The 24,635-nt window shown below is 38.4% G+C and overlaps 2 protein-coding genes across 8 annotated transcripts in view; one reads left to right on the forward strand and one right to left on the reverse strand.

Annotated features, from left to right (window-relative positions):
* Positions 1-659: 659 nt before the first annotated feature.
* Positions 660-15,192, reverse strand: LOC111144872 (BBSome interacting protein 1). Of its 5 annotated transcripts, none has more exons than XR_002640446.1 (4): positions 14,715-14,814; positions 14,041-14,136; positions 1,796-1,873; positions 660-1,028 (listed from the first exon to the last, which is right to left on the reverse strand). XR_002640446.1 is itself a non-coding variant. In XM_022499441.1 (4 exons), the coding sequence occupies exons 3-4, from the start codon at positions 1,839-1,841 to the stop codon at positions 862-864; spliced, it is 213 nt and encodes a 70-aa protein (XP_022355149.1). In that variant the 5' UTR covers positions 1,842-1,873; positions 14,041-14,124; positions 15,065-15,192; the 3' UTR covers positions 660-861. The 5 variants fall into 5 exon arrangements, 4 of the variants coding, with proteins under 4 accessions (XP_022355149.1, XP_022355146.1, XP_022355148.1 ...); XM_022499441.1 differs by lacking the exon at positions 14,715-14,814 and adding an exon at positions 15,065-15,192 and having other exon boundaries at positions 14,041-14,124; XM_022499438.1 differs by lacking the exon at positions 14,715-14,814 and adding an exon at positions 15,065-15,129.
* Positions 14,867-24,635, forward strand: part of LOC111144870 (SHOC2, leucine rich repeat scaffold protein) — a 91,489-nt gene continuing 81,720 nt past the window's right edge. Inside the window, exon 1 of one of the 3 annotated variants that reach the window (XM_022499432.1) lies at positions 14,867-14,918. The gene's annotated coding sequence lies outside the window, so the exon portion shown is untranslated. Of the gene's footprint in view, positions 14,919-15,599; positions 15,629-20,207; positions 20,250-24,635 lie in introns of those variants that run through there. The other 2 variants (XM_022499433.1, XM_022499434.1) reach the window with 2 other exon arrangements.

The raw sequence follows: 24,635 nt of genomic DNA on the forward strand, positions 1-24,635 counted from the left end.
TTCAAGTCCATATTTTTTTTCTATTTTTAGGGTTTTAATTGTGTTTGATACCTGGATAAATAAAGGTAGCACGGTAATTTAGTCCTTAAAGTCAGTATCATGAAAAGCTCAGGGGACTACTTTATAAGTGAAGGTTTCTTAAAAATCAGATTTAAGTGATACAGTTTTGTCATTGCCAGGAGGACCAGCTGATCAGGCAAAATAGCCTTAAATACGGGGCGCCTGGTGGCTCAGTGGATTGAAGCCTCTGCCTTCGCCTCAGGTCATGATCCCGGGGTCCTGGGATCGAGCCCCACCTCGGGCTCTCTGCTTAGCAGGGAGCCTGCTTCCCTCCTCTCTCTCTCTGTCTATTGTGAGCTCTCTCTGTCAAATAAATAAATAAAATCTTAAAAAAAAAAGCCTTAAATATGAAACACAAAATTCATAAACAAGTTTTAAAATTAGATGATGATGTAAAAGCACCAAAAACGTTTTGTACGAGATTAGAACATATCTTCAAATTCAGTTTTTAATAAACATGTAAAGATTACCTGAATATAAAAGTTTCACTTAGTCACTTGTACCTATGAATGTTATCTATAAGACTCACAGTCATAGGAATAGTGAAACCGTAATTTATAGTTCTAAAAACTTGGGTAAAAGAAAAAAAAACTATAAAATTTGGATTCAGTTTTTTAATTGCTCATGTTCAGTACAAACTAGAGGGTCTAAATTCACAAGTTTCGTTAGTCTTGGGTATTTTTATTTTATAAGCACTATCAGTTTTATTAAACACACCATCTTTAGCATACAGAGGCAAATTATTGTCTAGCTATTGTTAATAGTAAGGCAGAATATCCTACAGAAGTGCTAAGTTACCATTCAGTGAGTTATTTGCTGTTGTTCCTTCTCTGCCACTTCTTGTTGGCGAATCGTATCCTGGGCTGCTTGCTGCATTTTCTCCAGTTTTTCCAGAGTCAGAGATTTTAAGGGCAAAAGTTTAGGTTTACACAGCACCATTGTGGTTATATCTTCCACTGACAACTGCCCTAAGTTTAAAAAGAAATGGTTTAGTGAGATGACCCAGTTGTATGGTGGTTTGGATTTGCAGCTAGAATGAGCATCTAACGACTTAATCCATTGTCAATGAAAACTCTTGTTTTTAGTTATTTCAAATATATCAACATTTAATTCTAGGGAGTTTATAAGGATGACATTTTAAACTTCCTACCTAACATTCTACGTTACCTATGAGACATACAACATTTTGTATCAGATGTTTAATTTGCAAAAAGATTTGGGACAAATACATAGTGCATACGAATACTTACATAGTAAAAGCATGGTATTAATATTTGTTAATATATAATATAATATATAAGCATATAATATAAATATATAATTAATATGAATATTCAAATAATATAAATGTTTAACTTACGACATCAGCATTTAACAATTGCTTGACTTAGGTTTCTTTTTCCCCACTTTCAGACCTTATTTAACATTAGTGAATTACACTTTTTTTTTTCACTGACAATTTCATGTTTTTATCTGCAAATCTGAGTACAACTGGATTTCTAGGTCTAAGAAACAGTGCTTCATTTGTCATCTTTTTACTGGGGGGAAAAAGCAATGGATGAATTCTTTATAACCTACTCCTAAGAGAAACATAGTAATGATAAGTGCACAGTAAATGTGGCATACAGGATACAAAATACAATGTTTAGTATTGAGCCTGTTATATGCCATGCCTACTACTTTTTATTTCGGTCCCTATAATAGTCTGTGACCTAAGTATTTGCGATTTAGATACCTTGTTTTGGAAGAACTTCCCGGAACATTGACTTCACTTCCGCCATATCTGAATTGTTGGATACAGCTAAGTTTTTTCCTTCAATGAGAAAACAGTTATTAATATTCAAGAATGAATTTACAAAGCATATTGCTGGAGTATTTCCATTGTAGGTTAAGAACTAAAATAACAATTTCTATAAAGAACGAACTATTCAATCCTTACATAATTATCCCATTAATTTCTTGTGCGTCTTTTCACTGAAACAAAGTTGAGAGAGTTCACGTAAGCATCTAGATCTTGTCAACATTCTTTAATCAGTGGAGGTGTTAATTTGTAAGGCTACATGTTCTAAATTTTTCCTCTTATGAAAAGTTAGGTAGGACTTCATTTTTTTAGACCTAATCACCTAATAGATATCGCTGAGGAAAACAGAAGCATTTATGTGTGGCCCTTTGGTTCACTGATAGCATCTCCTAAATGGTGGATGAGTTAAAAAAATTACCATTTGGGAAGTGTGGGGGTAAGGCAGGTAGTTAGGAAAAAGGAGGAAGTAGGTAAATGTTTCCCTGACATTCCCACTTCTCAATAGCTAACATCTGGTTTCTACTTTAATTTCTTTGCTTTAATGACAAAAAGCATCCTAAGGATCAGTTACCTGGCTACACAGCTGACATTTGTAAGGAAGCAACACAAATGGGCAAAATTGGCTCTTGAACAGAAGTGAGAAGTTTGAGTTTACTACTATCCTCTAATAACAGGGATAATATATGCTAAAGTGCCAGCAAATACCTTATCTTGAATATTTTGTTAAGATACCAGCATACACCAACTGGCTGATGACATTTGTTTCCAGTGTTACATTCCAGATTACTGCTGTGCTGTATAGTCAGGGTGTTCTGGACTGTAATTTGTAGCATGATCCTTCTCCAAACACAGATGCTTCTCTAGACAGTCCCACCCCTTTTGTGATATTTCACCATAGTGATGCAACCTTACCATGTGCCTTTCACAACATCACCAGAGAAGAAAGATTTATTATTATAAAGTGGTGATGCTGGCGTGGTGCCTGTCTTTACCGCCCACTGCAAATTAAGTGAAGCTGTTTCTGGTCTCAGTTATTCCCACTCTACTACACTTTGACATTTGTAATAAAATTTTCCTACTCTATCCACCAGGTCTCTTCTTGTTCAAATCCCTGTTCTGGAATATCTAAAATTCCTGAGGAAACTCTATCCGTTTTCCAGAACTTTGTCATCAAAATTTACTCCTACACTGTTCTTTCCGGGAGTGAAAATGAAATAGGGAGTGAACTGGGAATAAAGCATCTCATCACTAACTGGAATCTGAGATAAGTGCAATATGCAGTTTCCTTAGAACACACTACTTCTGCCACGTTCTTTTCTTGTTACTTAGGCCTGCCAGTGGTACCCAGTGATCATTTCCTCCCCCCCGCCCCACCACGCCTGGATTATGTTGAAGGCTAATAGCATTGCAAATCCCTCATTAGTCTGAATACTGCTATAATAGAAAACAGCCTCTCCATTAAAATATCACAATGAAAATATTCAATAGGTCCTTATTTGGTGTAGTTCTGATAGGATATGCTGCCAAAAGGGAGAATAGATACTACAGATGTTGACAAATATTAGGGAAATAACAGCTAAGAATTTTTGTATCACAAAATTTCTTACCAGCAAAACAGTGGATGAATACTTAAATGTTTTATAGAGTAGCAACTGCAGCTACTCAGATCTGTCACTATCCTTTGCTTGCTCTCTCCTGTATCTCACATCCAAAATCTGGCTTCAGGAAAACAATGAAACTTGGTGCTCTACCAAAACTTAGTTCTCTCTCTCACTAAGGCTGCCATTGTTACTGCAAAGGGTGTGGGGCCAAAGGCCTGGTAGGGAGTGGGTTGGGTCTGGTGTGGGGAAGATGAGTGCTGGCAGTCACTTGCCTGGGTGGAGTGTCTGCTTTACTAGGGTTGGTTATTGTTCCTAGGCTCCCCCCCCCTCACCCCAGGCATTCGCAGGAGAGAAACAGGAAGGGAAGGGCTAAAATAAGCAAGGTGGTGGTTGGATGGCCCTCATTGGCAAGGCTGCACTGTCTTGATCAACTGCCCAGGGAGTCCACAGAAGCAAGGAGCATATTTTCCTTTACCCACTGGCCTGCTAATAGCCAAACATGGTGTTTTGTCTGGTGTAATGTGCCCTAAGGAGTTGTTGCTCCTAAAGGTACTTTCTTATTATGATAAGGTAAGATGTATGTAACACTAGGGACATATGGGTCAAAGAAGAAACATACCCACCATGACTGAAATTCGTGTGTATCATACAAGTGCCATGTCATTCAGTTCAATAAATATGTGAATGTCTGAGAGCCTAGCTCGTTCAGTCAGAAGAGCATGCAACTCTTGATCTCAGGGTTACGAGTCTGAGTCCCATGTTGGGTATAAATTACTTAAAAATAAAATCTTAAGGGGCGCCCGGGTGGCTCAGTGGGTTAAGCTGCTGCCTTCGGCTCGGGTCGCGATCTCAGGGTCCTGGGGTCTGGCCCCGCGTCGGGCTCCTTGCTCGGTGGGGAGCCTGCTTCTCTCTCTGCCTCTGCCTGCCTCTCTGCCTGCTTGTGCTCTCTCTCTGTCAAATAAATAAATAAAATCTTTAAAAAAAATAAAATAAAATCTTAAAAATGTGTCTGTCATGTGGAAAGCACTGTTCATTAGTGAAAAAGACAGATAAAACCCAAAACTTTTTGGAGCCTATACTCTATAGAGTAAGGGGAGAGAAATAAATAATAGAATTTTGTAAAGTAGTACATCTATAGAATATAAAATAGTTTAGGGGGATTTAGGAGTGCTGAGTGGAGTACTGCAGTTTAAGTAGGGAAATGATCATGGACACATTAAGAAGGTGAAAATCACTGTGACCTCATTTTGGTGTGCATGTTAAATTTTTTGAATTTGCAAAAAAGTCGAAAGTCTGATAATATCCAGAGTTAGAGAAAGTATAGGGAAATGGGCATTTTCTGTTGGTGGGTGGGTTTTTTGGGGTACAAATTTTTTACGAGACCAGTGCTCTAACCCCTGAGGTATGGAGCCTCGCCTGGGGTACAAATTTTTTAAAGGGTATTTTGTCGTATCTCTTAATATTTTGTACTGTGTACTAATACAAAATATGCACATTTTCTTTGACCTAAAGGTACTACTTCTAGTAATGAGCCCCAAAGAAAATAATGCACCAGTGTACAAAGATCTAAGAACAAGAATGCTCATTAAAGCATTGCTTTGTATAGTAAAATGTTCAGCAGTATATCAACAGTTAAATAAATTATGACAGAGCCATATAATGGACTACTATGTCAGATTTTAAAATGATAAATTTATCAAGGTATATTTTAAGAGTAAACATACTCAACTGCAGAAGTAAAATTCTTATACTAATAGAACCCAAACTTTTTAATGCTTAGAGAATACGATGTCAGTCACTTTTTGAGGCTCTTGTTCTGGGTAATTGGAAAATAATCCGCTTTCTTTCCCCCCATAGTTTCTTTAGTTTGTAATCTGTCCCAGAGATAATGGTTTTCATACATAGTACATTTCAAAATCATGACGAAGTAAGCATAACTGTCATAGCCATTGAGCTGGATGCCTCAAATTAATGCAGAAGAACTTGGAGGGAAACCAAGTCTTTGTCATGAAATATTTACTAACTGTAGGAGTGGGAGCTGAAAGACACTTAAGTTAGGAAGGATTACTACTTTAAATCAATCATGCCCATATTGATAACATAAATTAATATTACAACTTGGACAAGTTAAACATTTCTGGGGGGATTTAGTTTGATACCTTATCTAAATTATGTGTGGGACTGGACAAGAACACTAAAGTGTACTTCTAAACCCTGAGAATATAGGTCAGTAGGCCTCAGATTTTATGCTTACATAACACCCACAGGGATTTAAAAAAACTAGATAGAAAAACTAAGTACCCTTTTAAACCTTTCTAAATTGACATATAAATTTATCATAAAGTTCAAGTAGTTACAAAGATATAATTTCCAACATATTTAAAAATACTGTTATATCCATTTTTAAAAACCTATCCAATATAATATAAATACCATAAAAATTTGACAGCTATTATCATCCATTAATAAAAAGAATGAAGAATTCTCTAAGTTAGAAATTTTATTTTTTTCTACCTAGACTTCTATTACCATTCCACTTAATTTTATTATAATATAATACATTTTCATGCTTGAACGTATTTTAATGGTTAATTTTCCTACCATATTTCTCTAGAAATGTTTATAAATTTATTATTTATTTATTTTTAAAAAGTAGGCTTTATATCCACTGTGGAGCCCAACTTGGGGCCTGAACTCATGACCCTGAGATCAAGACCTGAGCTGAGCTCAGGAGTCAGACACTCAACCAAATGAGACACCCAGGCACTCCAAAAATGTTTATGAATTTAAATGAAAAACTAAGATATTCTGTATTGAGTTACAACAATTATTAGTAAAAAAAAAACTAATCAAAACAAGTTATATACACATGGATAAAATAACAAGATGAAAAATAAAGTTAACGGCTATATATCTGTTAATAAGGACAGAGCTTTTAAAGTAAATACTGGACAGTAAAGACTGGAGTAGAAAGGATGCTCTTTTCAGGACAAGGGAATTACTCTTTCAGAATGGAAAAAAAAAACATATATAAGAGGAATTTGGGATCATATGTTCCTTTCCAAACACATTTTTTCTTTTAACAAACATACCAAATGTCCATAATGTGCCAGCCACAGCTAAATAAAGGAGCTAGAGTGGATAAGAACGAGTTCTCTTTGAGGAACTTGGGGAAGGTGGGTAGGGGAGAGAGAGACACATGTAAATACATTACAGTTGAATACAACCTACTTTAATAAAAGCATGTGTACTGTGCCTTAAGAAACCAAAACCATAAATAATTTGGTTGGTTTAGGAAAGGTGACAGTGGCTGGTCTTTGAAGAACTACTAAATGTGATATTAGAATTAGCCCCACAAGGATGAATGGGGGGTTACTATGCAGAGAAGCAGCTGCAGAGAAGCAAGGGGACAGTGTTTTAGACAAAGTGAACAATATGCTCAGAGTCAGTAAAAGAAAAAAATCTAGGCAAATGGCTAGAGAGTACAGTGCACGTACAGTATATGTACTGTAGTGGGAATGACAAAGTGGAGGCCAGTTCACACTCAGCCTTAAATGTCATGAGTTTGGGCTTAATATTCTACAGAGAGAAGGGAGCTAATTGGATGGCTCTGAGTGGGTATGTGATTAGTTTTTTGGAAACACAATCTAGACAAAAAGGAAAAACAGGAGCTATAAGAGGCAAGGCGGTAAGTAAGGAACTATAATTATTTAGGTAAGATGATGAGGGTATGAACAAAAGCAGTGATTACAAGCATCAAGAGAAGATACAAGAGGTATTCAAGGATATAAGAAGTTGAGATTCAAGTATCCTCCATTATTCCCCTCATCCCCCATAACCTCTGGGTGATAAAGAAATGAGAAAGGATGGCTGAGATTTCAGGCTAACATTTTTGAGTTAATGCAGCTACTAACTGAAGTTGAGGACATAGAGAAAGTACAGGTTAAGGAGGGAAGGATAAAGACCATGAATCAGGTACACTGGGTATGGAAGTCCAATAGGAAGGCAAAAACGACTGGATGCCCAGAGAGCCAATGGTACAGTAGTATAAGCTACAGAAGTGGATATAATCACCTAAGAAGGATATGCAAAGATGGCAGATGGTGATAGGAGAGGTGGTAAAAAGAGATGAGTATACATGTAGTGGGTGAGAGAAGGATCTGAAGTCATCTTAGTTATTTAAACAAATTAATGTTTTTTTAAAGATTTTTATTTATTTGACAGACAGAGATCACAAGTAGGCAGAGAGAGAGAAGGAAGCAGGTTTCCCGCAGAGCAGAGAGCCCAATGTGGGGCTCTATCCGAGGGCCCTGAGATCGTGACCTGAGCTGAAAGCAGAGGCTTAACCCACTGAGCTACCCAGGTGCCCCACAAATTAATTTTCTAAGCCTTAGTTTCATCTGTAAAATAAAGCTTGTAATGGCACTGACCTCAGACAGTATATTAAATGACCTAACTCATAATTCATTATCAGTCCCTACCACCTGGTAAGAGCTCAATGGATGTTAGTGATTCTTAAACCATGGCAATATTGTCATAAAATTAGATTCTTAGAAAAAATAAGTCTGTTGACATGTATTAGAATTATAGAGGCTTATTATTAGAACAGAGTGGAGAAAAGCTTACAGGTGAGCAAGAACACTTAGAATTCTCCCTATCCCTTTTGCATCTGTATTGCCTTATAGGTCATCTTAAAGGAAGAACAGTTTCAGTGCCCAGAAATGTACTCTAGCTTCCTTCTTTTAGCATAGTGGCTCTTAAATTTGTTTGCTTAAGAGTAACAGTAACAGCAGTGTTTTAGTACAAAATCATCTATTTTAACTACACAGACATTTTAAGGGATTTTTCTACACTAATTCTGAAAATAAATTAACTTTCACCATAAGAGGTGATTTTAGAATTGAATTAGCCATTTACCCACCTCCCATTGCATCTCCTAAATTTATACTAAATTTAAGTAAGACCAGGTCTAGGAAAAGTTATTTTGTCAAACATCACATAATTGGTAAGTGAAGAAACAGCCTTGGTCTCTTCAGTTTTCTCTGTGCTGCATCTGTAGGAATGGCCTAAAGACCCTAGACGGATTGAGTATGGAGCCCCACTGAAGGAACATGAACATCTCAGAATATGTTAGATAAGAGGATAGTAAGTAGATAATGGTATGTAGAAGCCAATGAAAGTTAAAGTAACATGGCATCTTCAGTTTCTATTAAAATGGGGAGTTTTAAGCCACAAATGGCTTCTGCAGAGGAGGAACATAAAATATTAGTCAAAGAGTAAACCTCAGGATAAACATGTAAGTGCAGCATACTGAGTAAAGCACCACATTTTTTCCTCTTTACTATAGCTTTAACCAGCATGTTTTTCTATCTCTCGATTTCTTTCTCCTTAATTTGAGGATTCAGCATTCCAGTTGTCATGTTTGACACCATTCTGAAGGAAATCTCTTAGGAAAAAATACTGCTTTTTGTCTGTGGATTTTGTTACAGCATTAGTCTTATCTTTAAAAGAGGATGCCATTGGAACTTTCAAATCTCAAGCTTAATTAGAAATATGCAACACTTTAAAAGCTTACAAGTTTTGCATTTTTTCCTCTCACAGATTAGATATGAGAACACTGATAAGACCAATAATGTGGGTCAAACAGCCGAAAAAGACTGTTAGCTTTAGATGGTACACTATTTTCACCTAGCCATCTGGAAAACGTAGGCTATAATCTTAGAGGGGACAGACAGAGAAGGGGGATCGATTACTAAAGTCCAAATTGCATTCATGGTAACTCAAAGCATAGCCATACGGATAAGAAGTATCAAAATGAGGGACACCTGGCTGGCTCAGTCATTAGAGCATGCAACTCTTGGTCTTGGAGTTTTGAGTTTGAGCCCCATACTGAGTGTAGAGATTACTTATAAAAATACAAACTTAAAAAAAAAAAAGTATCAAAATGAAACATACTGTGAATGTCAATGCCAAGCCTTTGTTTCTAAAAATGTTTGGGACAGGATTTGGATGTTTTTAAAACTGTCCTCCTAGGTCATACTGAAGTCTTAATCCAATATTTGGTCTTTGTTAGGAGCCCCATGGAGCCATTTTGTGGGTCAGTGTGGTTATCTTCCATATGTGCCTACCACTCCTAATTTGCTGTTAGCTCTTCACCATAATTCTTTTTCCCCTCCACTAATTTATCTTAAACTTAAGAGAGAGATTTTATGTATTTATTTTAGGGAGAGAGAGGAGAGTGAGATTGAGAAAGAAAGCACACACAAGCGGGGTGGAGGGCAGAGGGAGTAGTAGATTCCCCGTGGAGAAGGGAATCCAATGTGGTACTCTATCCTAGGACCCTGAAATCATGACCTGAGCCAAAAGCAGTTGCTTAACCAACTGAGTCACCCAGGCACCCCAATTTATATTAAACTTATCAGCTTATCCTAATTGTACAAAACTCCATTTTTAAAATTTGAAATTGAATGCTTCAGAGTATTCTAGGATTCCAAGTATTTTAAACAAGCTGTGATAGTAAAATCTAATGTATGATTTATTTATTTATTTTTTAAGATTTTATTTATTTATTTGTCAGAGAGATAGAGAGAGTACAGGCAAGCAGAGTGGCAGGTAGAGGCAGAGGGAGAAGCAGGCTCCCTGCGGAGCAAGGAGCCCGACGTGGGACTTGATCCCAGAACCCTGAGATCATGACCTGAGCCAAAGGCAGCCGCTTAACCGACTGAGCCACCCAGGCATCCCTCTAATGTATGATTTAAAACAGAAACTTGTATTGGAGGGTTTTTTTTCTTTTTCTTTTTGGATTCATCTATTTCACATTATACTTGAAATGGGATACAGGGTTGTACTCTAGCTCTATTGCTAGCTAGCATGACCCTGAATACATTTCTTAACCAATTCCAGGTTTGATTTTCTCATAAAAAGCATGTTTAGTATCTGTCCTGGGCTGCAAGGTTCAAGTAAAAAGTGGATGTAAAAATGCTTAGAAATATAGTGTGACATTTATTATTCCAGGTTTAATTTTCGTATCACTGTAAAATAAGGATATGATAGGGGCTCCTGGGTGGCTCAGTGGGTTAAGCCTCTGCCTTTGGCTCAGGTCATGATCCCAGGATCCTGGGATCAAGCCCCACATCTGGCTCTCTGCTCAGCAGGGGGTCTGCTTCCCCCTCCCACTCTGCCTGCTTCTTTGCCTACTGTGATCTCTCTCTCGGTGTCAAATAAATAAAATCTTTAAAAAAATAAAATAAGGATATGAGAGCAGACTGTTCTAGATTTCCCATTAAGTACCTTTGACTCTAAAAATTCTTTGACTCTTTACCAACATTATAGTACCTGTAAGACAGCATGAACTATTGAAAGATGTTTTCCTTTAAAAACCTGTCATATTTATTTACTTTTAAAAAGCATGTGCTGCCAAACTGTGCTCTTGAAAAATACGCTTTTAAAAGATTTATTTATTTATTTGAAAGAGGGGGAGTGCACATGCATGCACGGAAGTAGGGAGGGGCAGAAGGAGAAGGTAATCTTTTTTTAAAAGATTTTATTTATTTATTAGAGAGTGAGAGTACAAGCAGGGGGAGCAGCAGGCTCCCACTGAGCAGAGAGCCCAACATGGGGCTCGATCCTAGGACTTTGGGATTATGACCTGAGCCGAAGGCAGATGCTTAACTGACTGAGCCACCCAGGCGCCCCTGCAGAAGAGAATCTTAAGCAGACTCCTCTATGAGTGTGGGGACTGATGTGGGGGCTCAATCTCACAAGTCCAGCTGAACCAAGAGTTGGATGTTTGACTAACTGTGCCACCGAGGCACCCCTCTTAAATATATTTCTAAGAAAATATGATAAAGCAAATCTATTTCATAATATAATTCAAGGCTGAGAAAATGTGGATAAGTTTTTAAGCTGGTAGTAAAGAGTAAAAATGTTTAAAATTCTGAGGGAATGGAAGCTTAGTGTACATAAGAATCTATTTTGAATTTTTAATGGAGGTGACAAATGGCTTGTTGCCTAACCTAGAAAAATAAATGCACCTGAAATATGGCAAAAATTTTTGGGGGCAAAAAACGTATTTTCAGATTCTAATCTAATATCAATACTATTTTCACATAAGAAACACGGGTGATAAACTTCTGGCAGCTAAATTTTTGCTGGCTTGCTAAATGTTTAAAAAGTATTTGAACCAATGTTTTAAAATGGGAAGGTTTCACATCAAGTCCAAATCTGCTCCTCTTGACAGATCCGGCAACACTGGGCCCATATTCTTGCATGGCAAAATCTGGCTAGAGCTGGGAAGTAATGTCCCATTTAGATGAACATGGGGAGTTGTGTAGTCCCCTTTACTGCCTATTGTTCCTTTTCCCTTACTATTCCCACTGCTAAAGACCCTTGACTTCACAACTTAAGTAGAATACAGAACCACTATAATACACCAAATGCCAAATGCCCTGTTTTATCATTAATAGATATTAAGAAACAAAAATACAATCTTTGAGAACTAAGGGAGGTACCAGAAGCAATCTGTTTATGTAAAGAACAACAAAGGATATTTTTTGGTGAGTATTTACTAATTTAGATCCTTTTAAGTAAATTCAATCTGCCTATTACAGGTTGTGGATGGGGGTGGCAGGAATGGTAGGAAAAATATGAAACATTTTGTTTTATTCAAGACTTATGATTAACAGGTGAATTTTCAAATGTGTATTAGATTTCTGAATGTAAACTACCATGAAGAAAAGGTGAAGGAGGGGGCCTAAAAAGAAAGTGTTTTTCAGCAGACATAAAGTAGTAATGTTCATTCTCACCCAAGTGGCTGCCCACATGCTAGCTGAGCTTAATTTGGACTGATAATATTCATCTGAAGATGCCAAATAGCATCATATGTCATGTGGCTAGAAACTATAGTAGTTCTATTCTGTTTTGCTATCTGGCATCTGCTAGCAGAAAAATGTTGCAACATGTTCAATTTGGCTAATTAATTTAGACTCATGTGAATAAAATGTGCAGTGTCTAGCTTCTGAACTGTGCCTAGGCCTAAGAACAGGAACTGTTCTTCTTGGATGAATTTGGATGATGCCACCGGTTCTGGTATACTTCACCAGCAGACACTACTATTAAGTTAATAGAAAATGACACATCCTACTCACACAAAATACCAGATGGCCAGCAGTTGCCTTGGTATCTGCTTTGATAACATCAAGATTCATCTGTATTCGAATTGCAGGGCCCACACATCTTTCATCAACAGTCCTCAGGGTGCCAGGAGTTGACACTCCTGAAACTGTGCTGACATCAGTACACTGCTGCAGATTATATCACATCAGCTCCAAGTGCTGGCGAAGTAGCAGCAACACTTTACTACAGGGAGACAATCAGTCCAGGACACTGGCACTTACTCTCCACAGACAGGAGGATTAAATATTAAACTCTCCGTTGTAGGATACCATAGAAGGCTGTGTGTGCAGAGAAGTGGGATGGATTTAACTAACAACGCATAACAATGGTAGTTACAGTTATTTTTGAGAAGGCGTAATCATGATTGGCGAAGTATGAATGCTGTGAATATTCTTGCAAAATACATTAAGACTTATAAGGAATAAGAAAAAAGGAAACACTGAAAATACTTCTGGCCTGAACTCTTTAAAATGACAATGACATAAACATTGACTGGATCCTAAGTTTTGTTGGAGGAGCAGGGGAAAAGGTATAAAAGATATTCTTGGGTCAAATGAGAGAATACACATACAGACTAGATTTTAAATAACACAGAATTAGTAATTTCCTTAGTTGTGATAATGATACTATGTTTTGCAGCAGAACTTTATAATTCTTGGGGAATACATTTTGGAAATTTTAGAGGTGTCTGCTTAACAAGTGTCTAACCTGTTACCGAATAGTTTAATGACAATGAAAAAAGCATGAAAAGGGATGAAATAAATATGGCAAAATGTTAACTGCTGGATCTAGGTGAAGGGTATAAGAACGCCCTTTTTGTATTATTTCGACTTTTTTATGTATGATTTTTTTTAATTGAGGGAAGAAATCATGTTGGAAAGACTTCAGAAGGGAAATCTAAGAAAAGGTTGAGTAACAAGAATTACACTGAATTTAATCAACTGAAGCTGGCAATGTCTCAGGCACCTGGGAAACACGAAATATATTCAGTTTTTTAGAAAGTATTTACCAAAATAATATCAAGAGCAGAATAACATGATAGGGAGAATAGATCCACCTAATAGGCAAACCATTCTATTTAGATGTAAACATAGTAAAGCTAAGAACATAAGCAGCTGTTATACATAAAATAGTGGTTGTCATAAAAGAAGTACAAAAAATGCTAGGTAAGCACAGAGGAAATTACTTCCTGTTGGAGAGAATCTGGAAACACATCTCCAAGGATAACTAGGACATGGAAACAAGAGTCATGAAAGGCTAGTGCTTCAATGATTAATCTTGGAAGAAACAAGAATAGTTCATTTTGAATACAGCATGAGTAGTATGGAAGTAAAAAGAAATTAAGTAAAGAAGTTAGGTTTGCACGCTTGTTGACTGGCTGGGTAAATACAATTTTCAATTTACCTGAAAGTTCTCCTGGTCTTTTTTCTGGCAACGTTAGGCATCCAACCCAGGATGACCAAGATGACTTACAGTTCTTGACTCAGCCTACAGAAGGAACTACATGAGATAAAGTGTAACAACTCTTGAAAAGAACCATATAAAAGTCTTACGGTACTTTTATGAATATTCACAGGCATTATGTTGTTTAATAAAACGTAGGCGTGGAGGTTTAGGACGGTAGAGCTTCAGCCAGCACCGCAGTCATTGGTTTTAAGCCCCCAAAGGAGAAACAAAAGGAATAACGTAATGTTAAGAAAAGAGGCGGGGAAGTAAGACTTAGAAGTGTTGCCGCTGCAGTGCAGGACCACCTCCTTCCTTTCTAGGTAGCAATGGAAAACGATTTCCTCAAGCTCCAGAATTCTCAGTCCTCCAAAGATCAGGGTGGAAGCACTTAATAGGAACTTAAGGGGCGAGGTCAGGAGCTCCATCTTGCGGGAGTGCCCTGCTGTGCGAGCCTAAGCCCCCTCCTTACGCGGCTGGCTGCAGCTGGGCGCGAAGGGCCGGTGGAGCGGCCTCGCCCCACAGGGAACCTCAGAGGGGCGGGGGTAGGGCGGGCAGGCCAGCCCGGAAAGAAAACCTTCTTCCAGCGGAAGCGGCTGTGAGCCCTGCTCACCCCCTCGCTCTCCGTCTCCCACCGGCCGTCTAGCTGTGGGCTGCCTCACCGGACAAGGCAGACGGACCCACATCTCACTTTGCGACTCCAGCTGGAATGGGCACTCCCGGTGGTGCCGGGGTCTCTGGCTATTCCCACCCTTCCGCCATGACCCCATTCAGAAGTGCCAAATGCAACTTCCGGGCAGGACAGGGATTTTCGGAACCCTAACCTTTTGTCCACCTAGGTAAGTGACCAGACGTCCCAGCAAAATAAGGGCCAGGAAACCTGCTCCTTCCTCTTCCCCATCCCGGGCAGGTAGTTCTAAATATGAATTAAGTTGTCTAACCTGGGATGTCTGGTCACCTTTGGTCCTTTTCCGGGCCTACTTACAGATTTATCTTCCCAGACGGCTCGACTGTTGCCCAGGGCAACGGTGAGATTTGGGCGAAGGGAAAACTACGTCACACTGGAGACGGGAGGCCAGGAAACTCCCTGCCATTATCAGTTATGGCTGCTTTGGCTTCAACAGTAACTTCCGATTGCAAGTTGTCACTCTACCCTGTTGGAGGCTTACTCTGTGGCTCGGCTTGCCAGCGGCGCCCAGTGGGCGGGAGAGGGCGTAGAGCAGCCGAGGAAAGGAAAAGGGCGGAGCGAGGGAAGCTGGCTCCAATGTCTCACTCTGATTGGGCAGCGTCTTTGGCGCCAGTGCCTCACTCTGATTGGGCAGCGTCAGTATGCTTGGCTCCGCCTGTTTTTCTTCTCCGGCGAGTGAAGGGCCTGAGCCGGAGGGGTGGGGCGGGGCCGTAGGAGTGAGAGTGTGTGGAGGGGCGGGCGGGGCGGGGCGGGGCAAGTGGGGGAGGGGCGGGCGGGGGGCGGCGGTTGGGCAGCGTCGCTTCTAAGGAGGAGGAGGAAGGAGGGCGAGCGAGGAGGATGGCGGAGTTGGGGCTCCTGACGGTAACCCCGGGCCGCTGAGGCGGGAGGGTGGTTGTTGGTGGGTTCTTCCTGCTTTCGTTCCTACCCGTCGGGCGGCCCAGCTGGCTGTCGATTGGGGGAGGCCCCGCGCGCCCTGAGGGGATAGAGCCGGCGGGGCCGGGGCGAGGCCCGAGGGGCTGGGGCCCTGGGAGGCGCCGCCGCCGCCGCCTCTTTCCTGGGTCCTGTCGCAGGGAGGGCCCGGCCCTCGGAGTCGGCTCTCGTGCGGGGCCCGCAGCCGGTCTCCGAGAGTGAGCCGGGCGGCTCTGACAGCGGCCGGGGCCGGGCCTGCAGTGGCGGCGGGCGGCCGGGGCAGCTCGTAGGCGGGGGCGAGTCGGCGAGAGGGCGCGGGCCGGGGGCGCCCGGTGGATGGCCCTGCTCCGCTCTACCCCCGGGGGGCACCTGGCTCAGGCTGCGGGGCGCCCCCGTGGGCGTCCGGGAGGCGTGTAAATCGTTGGTCGGGGCCTTGGCGCAGCGCTAGTGGTGCGGGGTGGGGTATTTCCTCGCCCTTCCCCAAAGCCCACCACTCTCTCCCCTTCTGTCGTTTCGGTGAAGAGTGGCGAGTTGGCTTTGGGTCTGTTGCCTGGTGAGGCGAGTTGTGGGCATCCAGGACCGCCCTGTTGGACTTGCTTGGTGGCAGCCTGTTTCCGCGGTAGCTTTTAGGAATAGAGGAAAAGTACTCTATCTCCTCTCGTCCTCCCCCCGCCCCCCCTCCACCCCCCAAGCTTTTAACGCTGGAGGCTTCGGGAGCAAGCGATTTTCCCCCAGCCCCTCAGTATCCATTGTTTTGTACCATCCCCCTCCCCCGCCCCAGCCTAGGTAGAAGAAGAATGACTTCAAACCCTTAATTGCCCCCTCCCCCCCCCCGTTCTTAAATCAGCAGAGGTATTGTGTTATTGTGTTTGTGTGGATTTACAAACAGGTGGAATGAATACCGATTCGGGAGTGGAAAGAAGATGCATTTTTATGTGTTTCGAAGCTTTCAGCCCTTACAGTTGGTGATTTGATTTTCTTGTCTGTCGCTTTGTATCATAATGGGGGTGATGAGAATAAAAGAGGAAGCAATGTTTTGCAACCTACCCAAAGAAATATTTTTTAAGTCTCTGGGGATGCTGAAGCAAAATTGGGTTGTAGATATGTACTGTATAGTATTTGCTTCAGTCTATAGCTTTCACCTGTGCAATTTTGTATACTTCTTCATAAATGTCAGCTTCTGGTATCTACTGAGAGGAATTACTGTATCTAAAACTTAAAGTTTTTGTTTTCCAGAATCCTAGGGTATACTTGTGTAACCAAATATTTTTGTATTTATATGTAGCATTAACACTGAAAAATTATCTTATTTTAAAGACCTCAGTTTATTAGTGTACTGATTTCTACACTGGCCCTTCCATGCCATAGCTCTTAAAACTGTTAATATGTATTTGAAGAAACTTAGCTATTGGGTACAGTCTGTAACATTCATACATTTATATTTTGAATTTGTCAAGTGCTGAAGACTTTCTGTGTGACAGTGACAAGAATTTTTAGAAATTACATATATATGAAATATATATAAAACCATTCCCTACCTGTGGAATTTAGATTGAATATGATAAATCTTCTAAATACCTATTTGACATAAGGTACATTGAAGCTTTTATTTAATTATGAATATACATTTGAAAAATAGATCTTAGACAAGTAAAGGCCTTAAGGTTTGTAACTTTCAAATGGCTTAAGTATAATACAAACCTAACATAAAACTGTATTCTTGAAATGCCACAGAGTTTGGAGAGGTGGACCTAGCCTATCTAAGATGACTACTTTTTCTTAGGGTGTTTGTTTAGGTTTTGAAGAAACAACTACATTACTCTCAGGTTGGCATTTGCTTATTAATCTCTCATTGTTAATACAGTTTTCAAGTGTTTTTCTCTTGTTAAAAGTTGTTGGGAATAAAAGAGTGATATTAAGAGATACATTAATAGCTTGCAGCTAGATTTTTAAAAAAGTTTTTAAACTACCATATTCAGAAAGTCGATGAGAGCTGTGTTTTGATAATTGTAGCCAGACATGTGCAACAACTTGTGAATTACAGACCAGTCAGAAATTTGAAACAAAAAGTACATCAAAATTATAAATTCTTGTGTTATATTGATGGAATTGTGCGTTTAAAGTATTAACTGTTTCTTTAATAACTTGGGACAGGACTTGTCCCATGTTAGAGAGTCATAAACTAGAGTAAACTAGAATTCTGTGGGATCTTCTACAGATGCCTTCTGAATAGTTGCTGGGGGAATGTGTGTGTGCGCGTGCACGCGCGTGTGTGTTTGTGTGTGTGTGTGTGTTTAATTTAATTTGATTTTTTAAAGTAATCTCTACACCCAGCATGGGGCTTGAACTCAAAACTTCAAGATCAAGAGTTGCATGCTCTTCTGACTGAGCCGGCCAGGCGCCCCCTTTGCTTGTATATTTTTTGACATGCCTTACCCATGTGGGGGAAAGGTAAATAATACTGAATTTCTTTGTTATCCAGGCAGTCCTATTTGTTTTGAAAATATGCTGGATTATCAATATCTGTTGTGTAATTTAATATTTCGGTAAGACTTGTGTTCTTTAAACAATTTAACTTTTGATTTTTTTTCTAGTGAGATATTTAAATATAAAAATAAACTGTTGTATTATTGATTAAAAATATACCTTAACTTCTGTGTGTAGATAGAAAGATGAGTATTTTTTTGGAAGTCAAAAATATCTTTAGAATTCAGTTTACTCTATTATTCATGTATCATTTATGTATCATTCATGTATGAAAACATAAAATCTATGTTTATAATCAAAAAACCAAAACAAAAGTAGCTCGCCTCCCCCCACAACAAAACACAGTAAAACCAAACAGATTGACCCATAAATCCTACAGTGAGTTCTGAGGTTTATGTTTTGGCCTTGGTGGAAGTGTTCTTGAATTACTTTATAAAATATCACTTCTGTTAGGAGAGGAAATTTAGATATAGACTAAACACTTTGACATTTCCTAATAAGACTAGTAGGGAATTGGTAAATATTTTGTTGTATATAAATTAGAAATTAGCTGTAATTTCGCAGCAGAGTGTTATTTTAAGTACTTTCATGTACTTGAGAAACTGCAGATACTAAATTGGTTGTTTTTTTGCTTATTGTTAGACTTTGCTTCATGCATTTTATATTATGTATTGGCATATTATAATTTAAGGCTAAATCTTCCATAGGCTGAATTATAAAAATTTTGTTTTTTGAATTTTGAATTTTGTTTTGTCTGCTAGTTATACCACATCAAAGTTAGGCCATGTAAATCTTCCTGAAAATATTTTCTCTGACATTATACTAGTTAAATTTTTGTATTTTTCTAGCTCTGTTTACACTGACTTTTAAGAGCTGAAAAATTTCTAAGTCACAAGGTGACCTATGGAATGCTTGAACTTTATATAGAGTGTTCTGAAATGTAATTGCAGTCAGTGAAGGTTGAAAGAAACAAGGATGAGTTGGAAAAACTGATTTATGTTCTAAAATAGGTAATTGCATTATTTTTGAGGTAAACTAATGCTCATTCTTTGGTACTTTCTCCTGGTTCCCATCTTTTTAGCATAGCATCTTTAATTTTGCAAAACCAAGTTGTAACATGAAAAGAATTTTCTAATTACAAAAGGCTCTTTAGCTTTTGAGATGTTGGTAACATATGTGCTTTCTGAGAAAGTATGAGGTTCCCATTATCAAGATTTAAAAGAACTAATTAGATTTCACACTATATATCTCATTCCAACTTCTCTAAAGATCAGAACTGATTGCAAAAAGTAGTGCATACTGTAAAAGGTAAGGGTTCTTTTATTGGAAAGAATGAACATACTGCTTGAAGCTAAAACATTAAAGGAGACCTTAAAAGTGGGTATAATTGGTCCCCATGTGAAATGAACTTGAAAGACTTTATGAATTATGAAGTATTTTGACTTGTATATCTTCTAAGTTTTATAGCGTTGTGAACACTTAAAAGTTAAGTACTTTATTTGCCCTCAAATACTATTTGTAAATTGTACAATTTTAATTAAGTAATTTCATAGTTGATAAAGAGAGCTCTTTTTTTCTTTTGGTTTTTCTAATGTCTTGGAAATTTTGATGTCTTGGCAGACAAGAAATTACTTGTTCTGACAATGAAATTAACTCCCAAGTTTTAGGTATTAATCAGTTAAATTTGCCCTTTCTCAGTTTCCAGTTTTGTGTTGTACAACACTTCTTCCGGCTTTCAAAACTGTCCGTTTTGTAAATAGTCCTTAAGTTTAAAATTTTGTTTTGTATATATTTCTTATTAACTATAATTACATATTCATATTATTATCGACCTTTTACTAAGTGCCATGTATGTCCAAGACTCTGAAGATACATAGATAACATTATGTTTTCTGCTTTCAGAAAGTTCACAGTTTGTTGCATGAACTGTGCGAGTCAAATCAATAGTAAATTGTTTTACCATGTTGACAAGTGCTTTGATAGCAGTATCAGTATGTGTTGGAGAACTCAGATGGATTAAGACACAGATTGCATGTATAACCAGCAATGCTTGCTGGAGAATAGGACATGAATTAACTCTTGAGGGGTAAGTAGGGTAGAGTGGACAGAAAAAGCATAGAAGTTAAGCTCCATTTGGAGAATTGCAGGTGAATAGCAATTTGGATTCTATGTATGATTTAGTATTTTAGTAGGGATTCATGAAGGCATATATTTTTAGAGACTGTTATTTCTTGTGTTTAATTTGGGCCTTGGATTGTGGATCTGCATGAATGTTGGAGATTTTAAATCTTTTAACTAAGTATATTTTTCGTTAATATTTTAATTAAATACAAGAAGAACTTATCATCCTGATGTGGAATAATCCCCAGGTTTAGACCTTTGATAATTATTTTTCAGTCACATTTAAATATCTTTTTCTCAACATTTATGCATCATGTTAAGAGTAACATTTATGAACCTCTTTAGAACTCAGTGGTGTTTACTGTACAAACATTTAAAATTAACTCTTCTTGGGGCACCTGCTGGCTCATTTGAAAGAGCGTGCCACTCTTGATCTCAGGGTCATGAGTTTGACCCTCTCCTTGGGTTTAGAGATTACTAAAAATAAACTTAAAAAAATAAGATTCACTCTTCTGAGAGCATTAAAACCACCTGTTTTCATACTTGCTTCAAAGTGCCACTCTTTCCAGGATATAACTGCTGTTATAACTGGGTAAGTCAGACTATATCATCAGCAATTATATCCTGGTAGAAGTCTGTGTGTGGCTTACATGATTTAAAAGTTCTCTAAATTTGAATATTAAGTGATTTTCCATATAGTATGATTTGATACTCCATAGAGGCCGTTTTTTTGCCATTTCAAACTCTGTTCCCTCAAAGTGCCATGGTTTCTCATTTTGAAAGATTCTCATACTGCTTTTTATTGTTGCTTTTGATCCTTCCAGTTATTTTTGTTATAGAAACTCAAGAAATTCATTTTTAAATTTTTCACCATTTAGCAGTTACATTATACATTAAAAAAAAGTTTTATTTAATTATTTTGAGAGTGAGAGTGAGCAAGAGCAAGCCGGGGTGGGGTGGGGAAGGGCAGAGGGAGAAAATCTTTCTGAGCAGACTTCCTGCTGAGGGAGGAGCCTGATACCAAGCTTGATCCCACAGCCCCAAGAGATTATGACCTGAGATGAAATGAAGAGTCAGATGCTTAACCAACTGAGCCATCCAGGTGCCCCTACATTATAAATTATATGTCACCTCATTTATTTCAAGGTTATTAGGAAACTAAAGCTTTCTGGTTTCATCTCCTTGGATAGATACAAGCTCGTGCATTCTCACCTGGCTATCCCAGTCACCCTCTGGCTTCTGTATCACGTCCTCTGGGAGGCCTTCTTTGATCCTTAGATTCTCTTGTTCTAAGGTTCTTTGGCACCTGCACTTACTCTTTTTGAATATTTTCGTAATGATGTTTTTAGTGTCTGTCTTTTTTGCTAAGATTGTAAGTTTCATGATAGCATCAAGTATGTCTGTCTGTCTTTACTACCATTTCTCCAGTATCTAATGCCTAGACTGTAGGGTCTAATAAAAAAAAATTACTAAAATTAGTAGTCTTGAGCCCCCAAAACAAACAGACCACTGAAAAGGACAAAGAGATGTCATAGTGCCTTTGGTCTTAAACATATTTTCTGCCTTTAGACCCTCTCAGGTCTTAATTGAAGGCTTTTTTTTTTTCCTCATAATGTACAATTTTAAAAAGTTTAGTAACCAAATGTAAAAAGGACTGAGATATCTCCTAGAGGTCATAAGAGAGTTGAACATGGGGGAAGGAGGGGGGACACTTAAAAATCAGATACAGAACATTTTTTTTTAAAGTGTTTAAGGCAGCTTAATATAAACAAAATAAACATAGAATCTGAACATAAAATAAACATAAAATCTTTCAAAGCACCATTTGTTTTACGTATAGAAGAGTATAACAGGGGATGCCTGGGTGGCTCAGTTGGTTGAGCAGCTGCCTTCGGCTCAGGTCATGATCCCAGTGTCCTGGGATCGGGTCCCATATCGGGCTCCTTGCTTGGCGGGGAGCCTGCTTCTCCCTCTGCCTCTGCCTGCCATTCTGTCTGCCTGTGCTTGCTCTCTCTACCTCTCTCTCTGACCAAAAAAAAAAAAAAAAGAAGAGTATAACAGTAATGCTGATAGAAGATCATGAAGAAGTGATTAAATGCTGTTAGTGAGTTTTGTTCAAGATTACACAGGCCCATGTGTTGTATTTGGGAGAGGTTTTTATCTAAAATGATACAATTAAAAAATTACAGTGTCGGGCGCCTGGGTGGCTCAGTGGGTTAAGCCTCTGTCTTCAGCTCAGGTCATGATCTCAGGGTCCTGGGATCAAGCCCCATTTTGGGCTCTCTGCTTGGCAGGGAGCCTGCTTCCGGATCCTCTCTCTCTCTGCCAGCCTCTCTGCCTACTTGTGATCTCTCTCTCTCTCAAATAAATAAATAAATCTTTAAAAAAAAATAACATTGTCAAACATTTTTATTAGAAAGATTTGCTTCGGTGAGACATAGTAGGCACCATAAGTACTGAGTAAAATTAAGTTGAAGCAAATAATTATCTGAAAGTACTGAATCACTGCAGCATAAGTACTTTACAGTTTGTAGAAGTGGATTTTATACCTACCATGTTGTTTCTTTCCTTCCTTAGCGATGAAATATGTAAAATTGAGTAACGGTTTTTCTCGTTAGTTTTGAATAAAAACATACCTGTTGCAATGATATGACAAAATGACCTAAGTATTTCTGCATCTTTTATTCTGTTAAAAAGAGTAAGCTTTATTTTTTGGGTATTTCTTGGTAACCGGGACTGGAAAAATTAGATTGGGGGTTGTAATTACTTCTTTGTTATAAGCATGTGGAGTCTAACAGATTGACCTCAAAGAGATTATATTTAATTCCAATTTTGTTTATATATCCTTTGGGGTAAAGAATTCAAAATTTCACCTAAGGGCTTTAGTTCTTATTCAGATAAACTGCACGTTATCCTAATATTGTAATCTATTGAAGTCTGTGATTCTGTAACTATGGGTAGAAAAGCTGGTTATTTATTGTTGCTAAAACAAATACTGGTTTACCTACCGTGTGTTAATTACCATTTTAAACTCATAGAAATAAGATACTTATATACTAGGCAGCTTAAAATAGTAAGGTTTTATGATTTAATCTTGAAGACATTTATTTCTGCACTTTGGAAGTAGTGATTTGAAATTCTTAATACTAGAAATATGGCCTAGTTTCAGAACACCCACTAAGCAACTGTGGGAACTCAGCATGCTAAATGGCTTGTAGTGCTGCAGTATTTTTTAATTTTTCCCACCCCCTGTTATATAATAGCTTATAGTAGTACACACAGAACATGAGTATTTGGGACAAGAACAAAGTGTATTGAAGTCCCCAAAACATGTGAGATTGTCAGGCTTTCTGTTGAGTAGTTAGAAGCTAAAAGGTGATCAAATATAATGATGATTAGTGAGTAAATGACACACTTCAGGTGGATGTTTCAGGTTGCAAATAAGGTAGGAAAAAGCAAGAATTTTTGGGGGGGGCTTGAGAAAAATGACTTTTAAAAAAATAGTCACTATTTTTTAGAAAACAAAATTTTTAAGAATTTAATTAGAATTCTTATTTAAGAAGTTTGATAGCTCTGATTTAAACATTTCCATGATGCTTGTGTACAGGACTTAAAAATTTCAGTGGAAATAATTCTAAACATTTCCCCCAGAATGTTGTGCAACGGAAACATTGCAGCATTTTGTCAGCCTATGAGAACCAGATACTGAAATTGATTAGCTACTAACTATGAAGAATGAAATCTAGTTCATACTCATTGTTCAGGAAAGCATGGTTGTAAAGGGATTCGATAAAACATAGCTTTGCCATCTTATTTTATTAATTAAAGGGATTGAGTTGATTTGCATGCATGCAGATGGATATTTAGTTAAATGTCAGTTTAAAGATTTTTATGATACAAAAAAGGAAAGAATTTGCTTTAAAAGTTGGCTATGTAATTCTTGTTGAGTTAGCTCTGTGAGTAATGCCTTAATGCAAACTAGTTGTATATAAAAATATAAAGAATTGGGGTGCCTGGGTTGTGTATTCGGTTAAGTGGCTGCCTTTGGCCCCCGTCTTCCTCGGTCCTGGGATCCAGCCTGGCATTGGGCTCTTTGCTCAGTGGGGAGCCTGCTTGTCCCATGCTTGCTGCTCCCCTGCTTGCTCGCACTCTTTCTCTCTCTCTCAAATAAAATCTTTAAAAAAAACCCAAGGAATTTATCTGGTCTTTTCTCTGCTGGAATTCAGTTATACGTGACATTTTCTTGTGTGTGTGTGTGCGCATTTAATGATAATTGATAAAATAATAATGATCCTGTGGCAAGATCTCAAATTTTTGTTTCATCAAAGAAAGTTGAAATTAATAAAATTCA

This window comes from Enhydra lutris, unplaced genomic scaffold (genome assembly GCF_002288905.1).
Source record: "Enhydra lutris kenyoni isolate GAN:26980312 unplaced genomic scaffold, ASM228890v2 scaffoldscaffold12, whole genome shotgun sequence".
Classification (NCBI taxonomy): domain Eukaryota; kingdom Metazoa; phylum Chordata; class Mammalia; order Carnivora; family Mustelidae; genus Enhydra; species Enhydra lutris.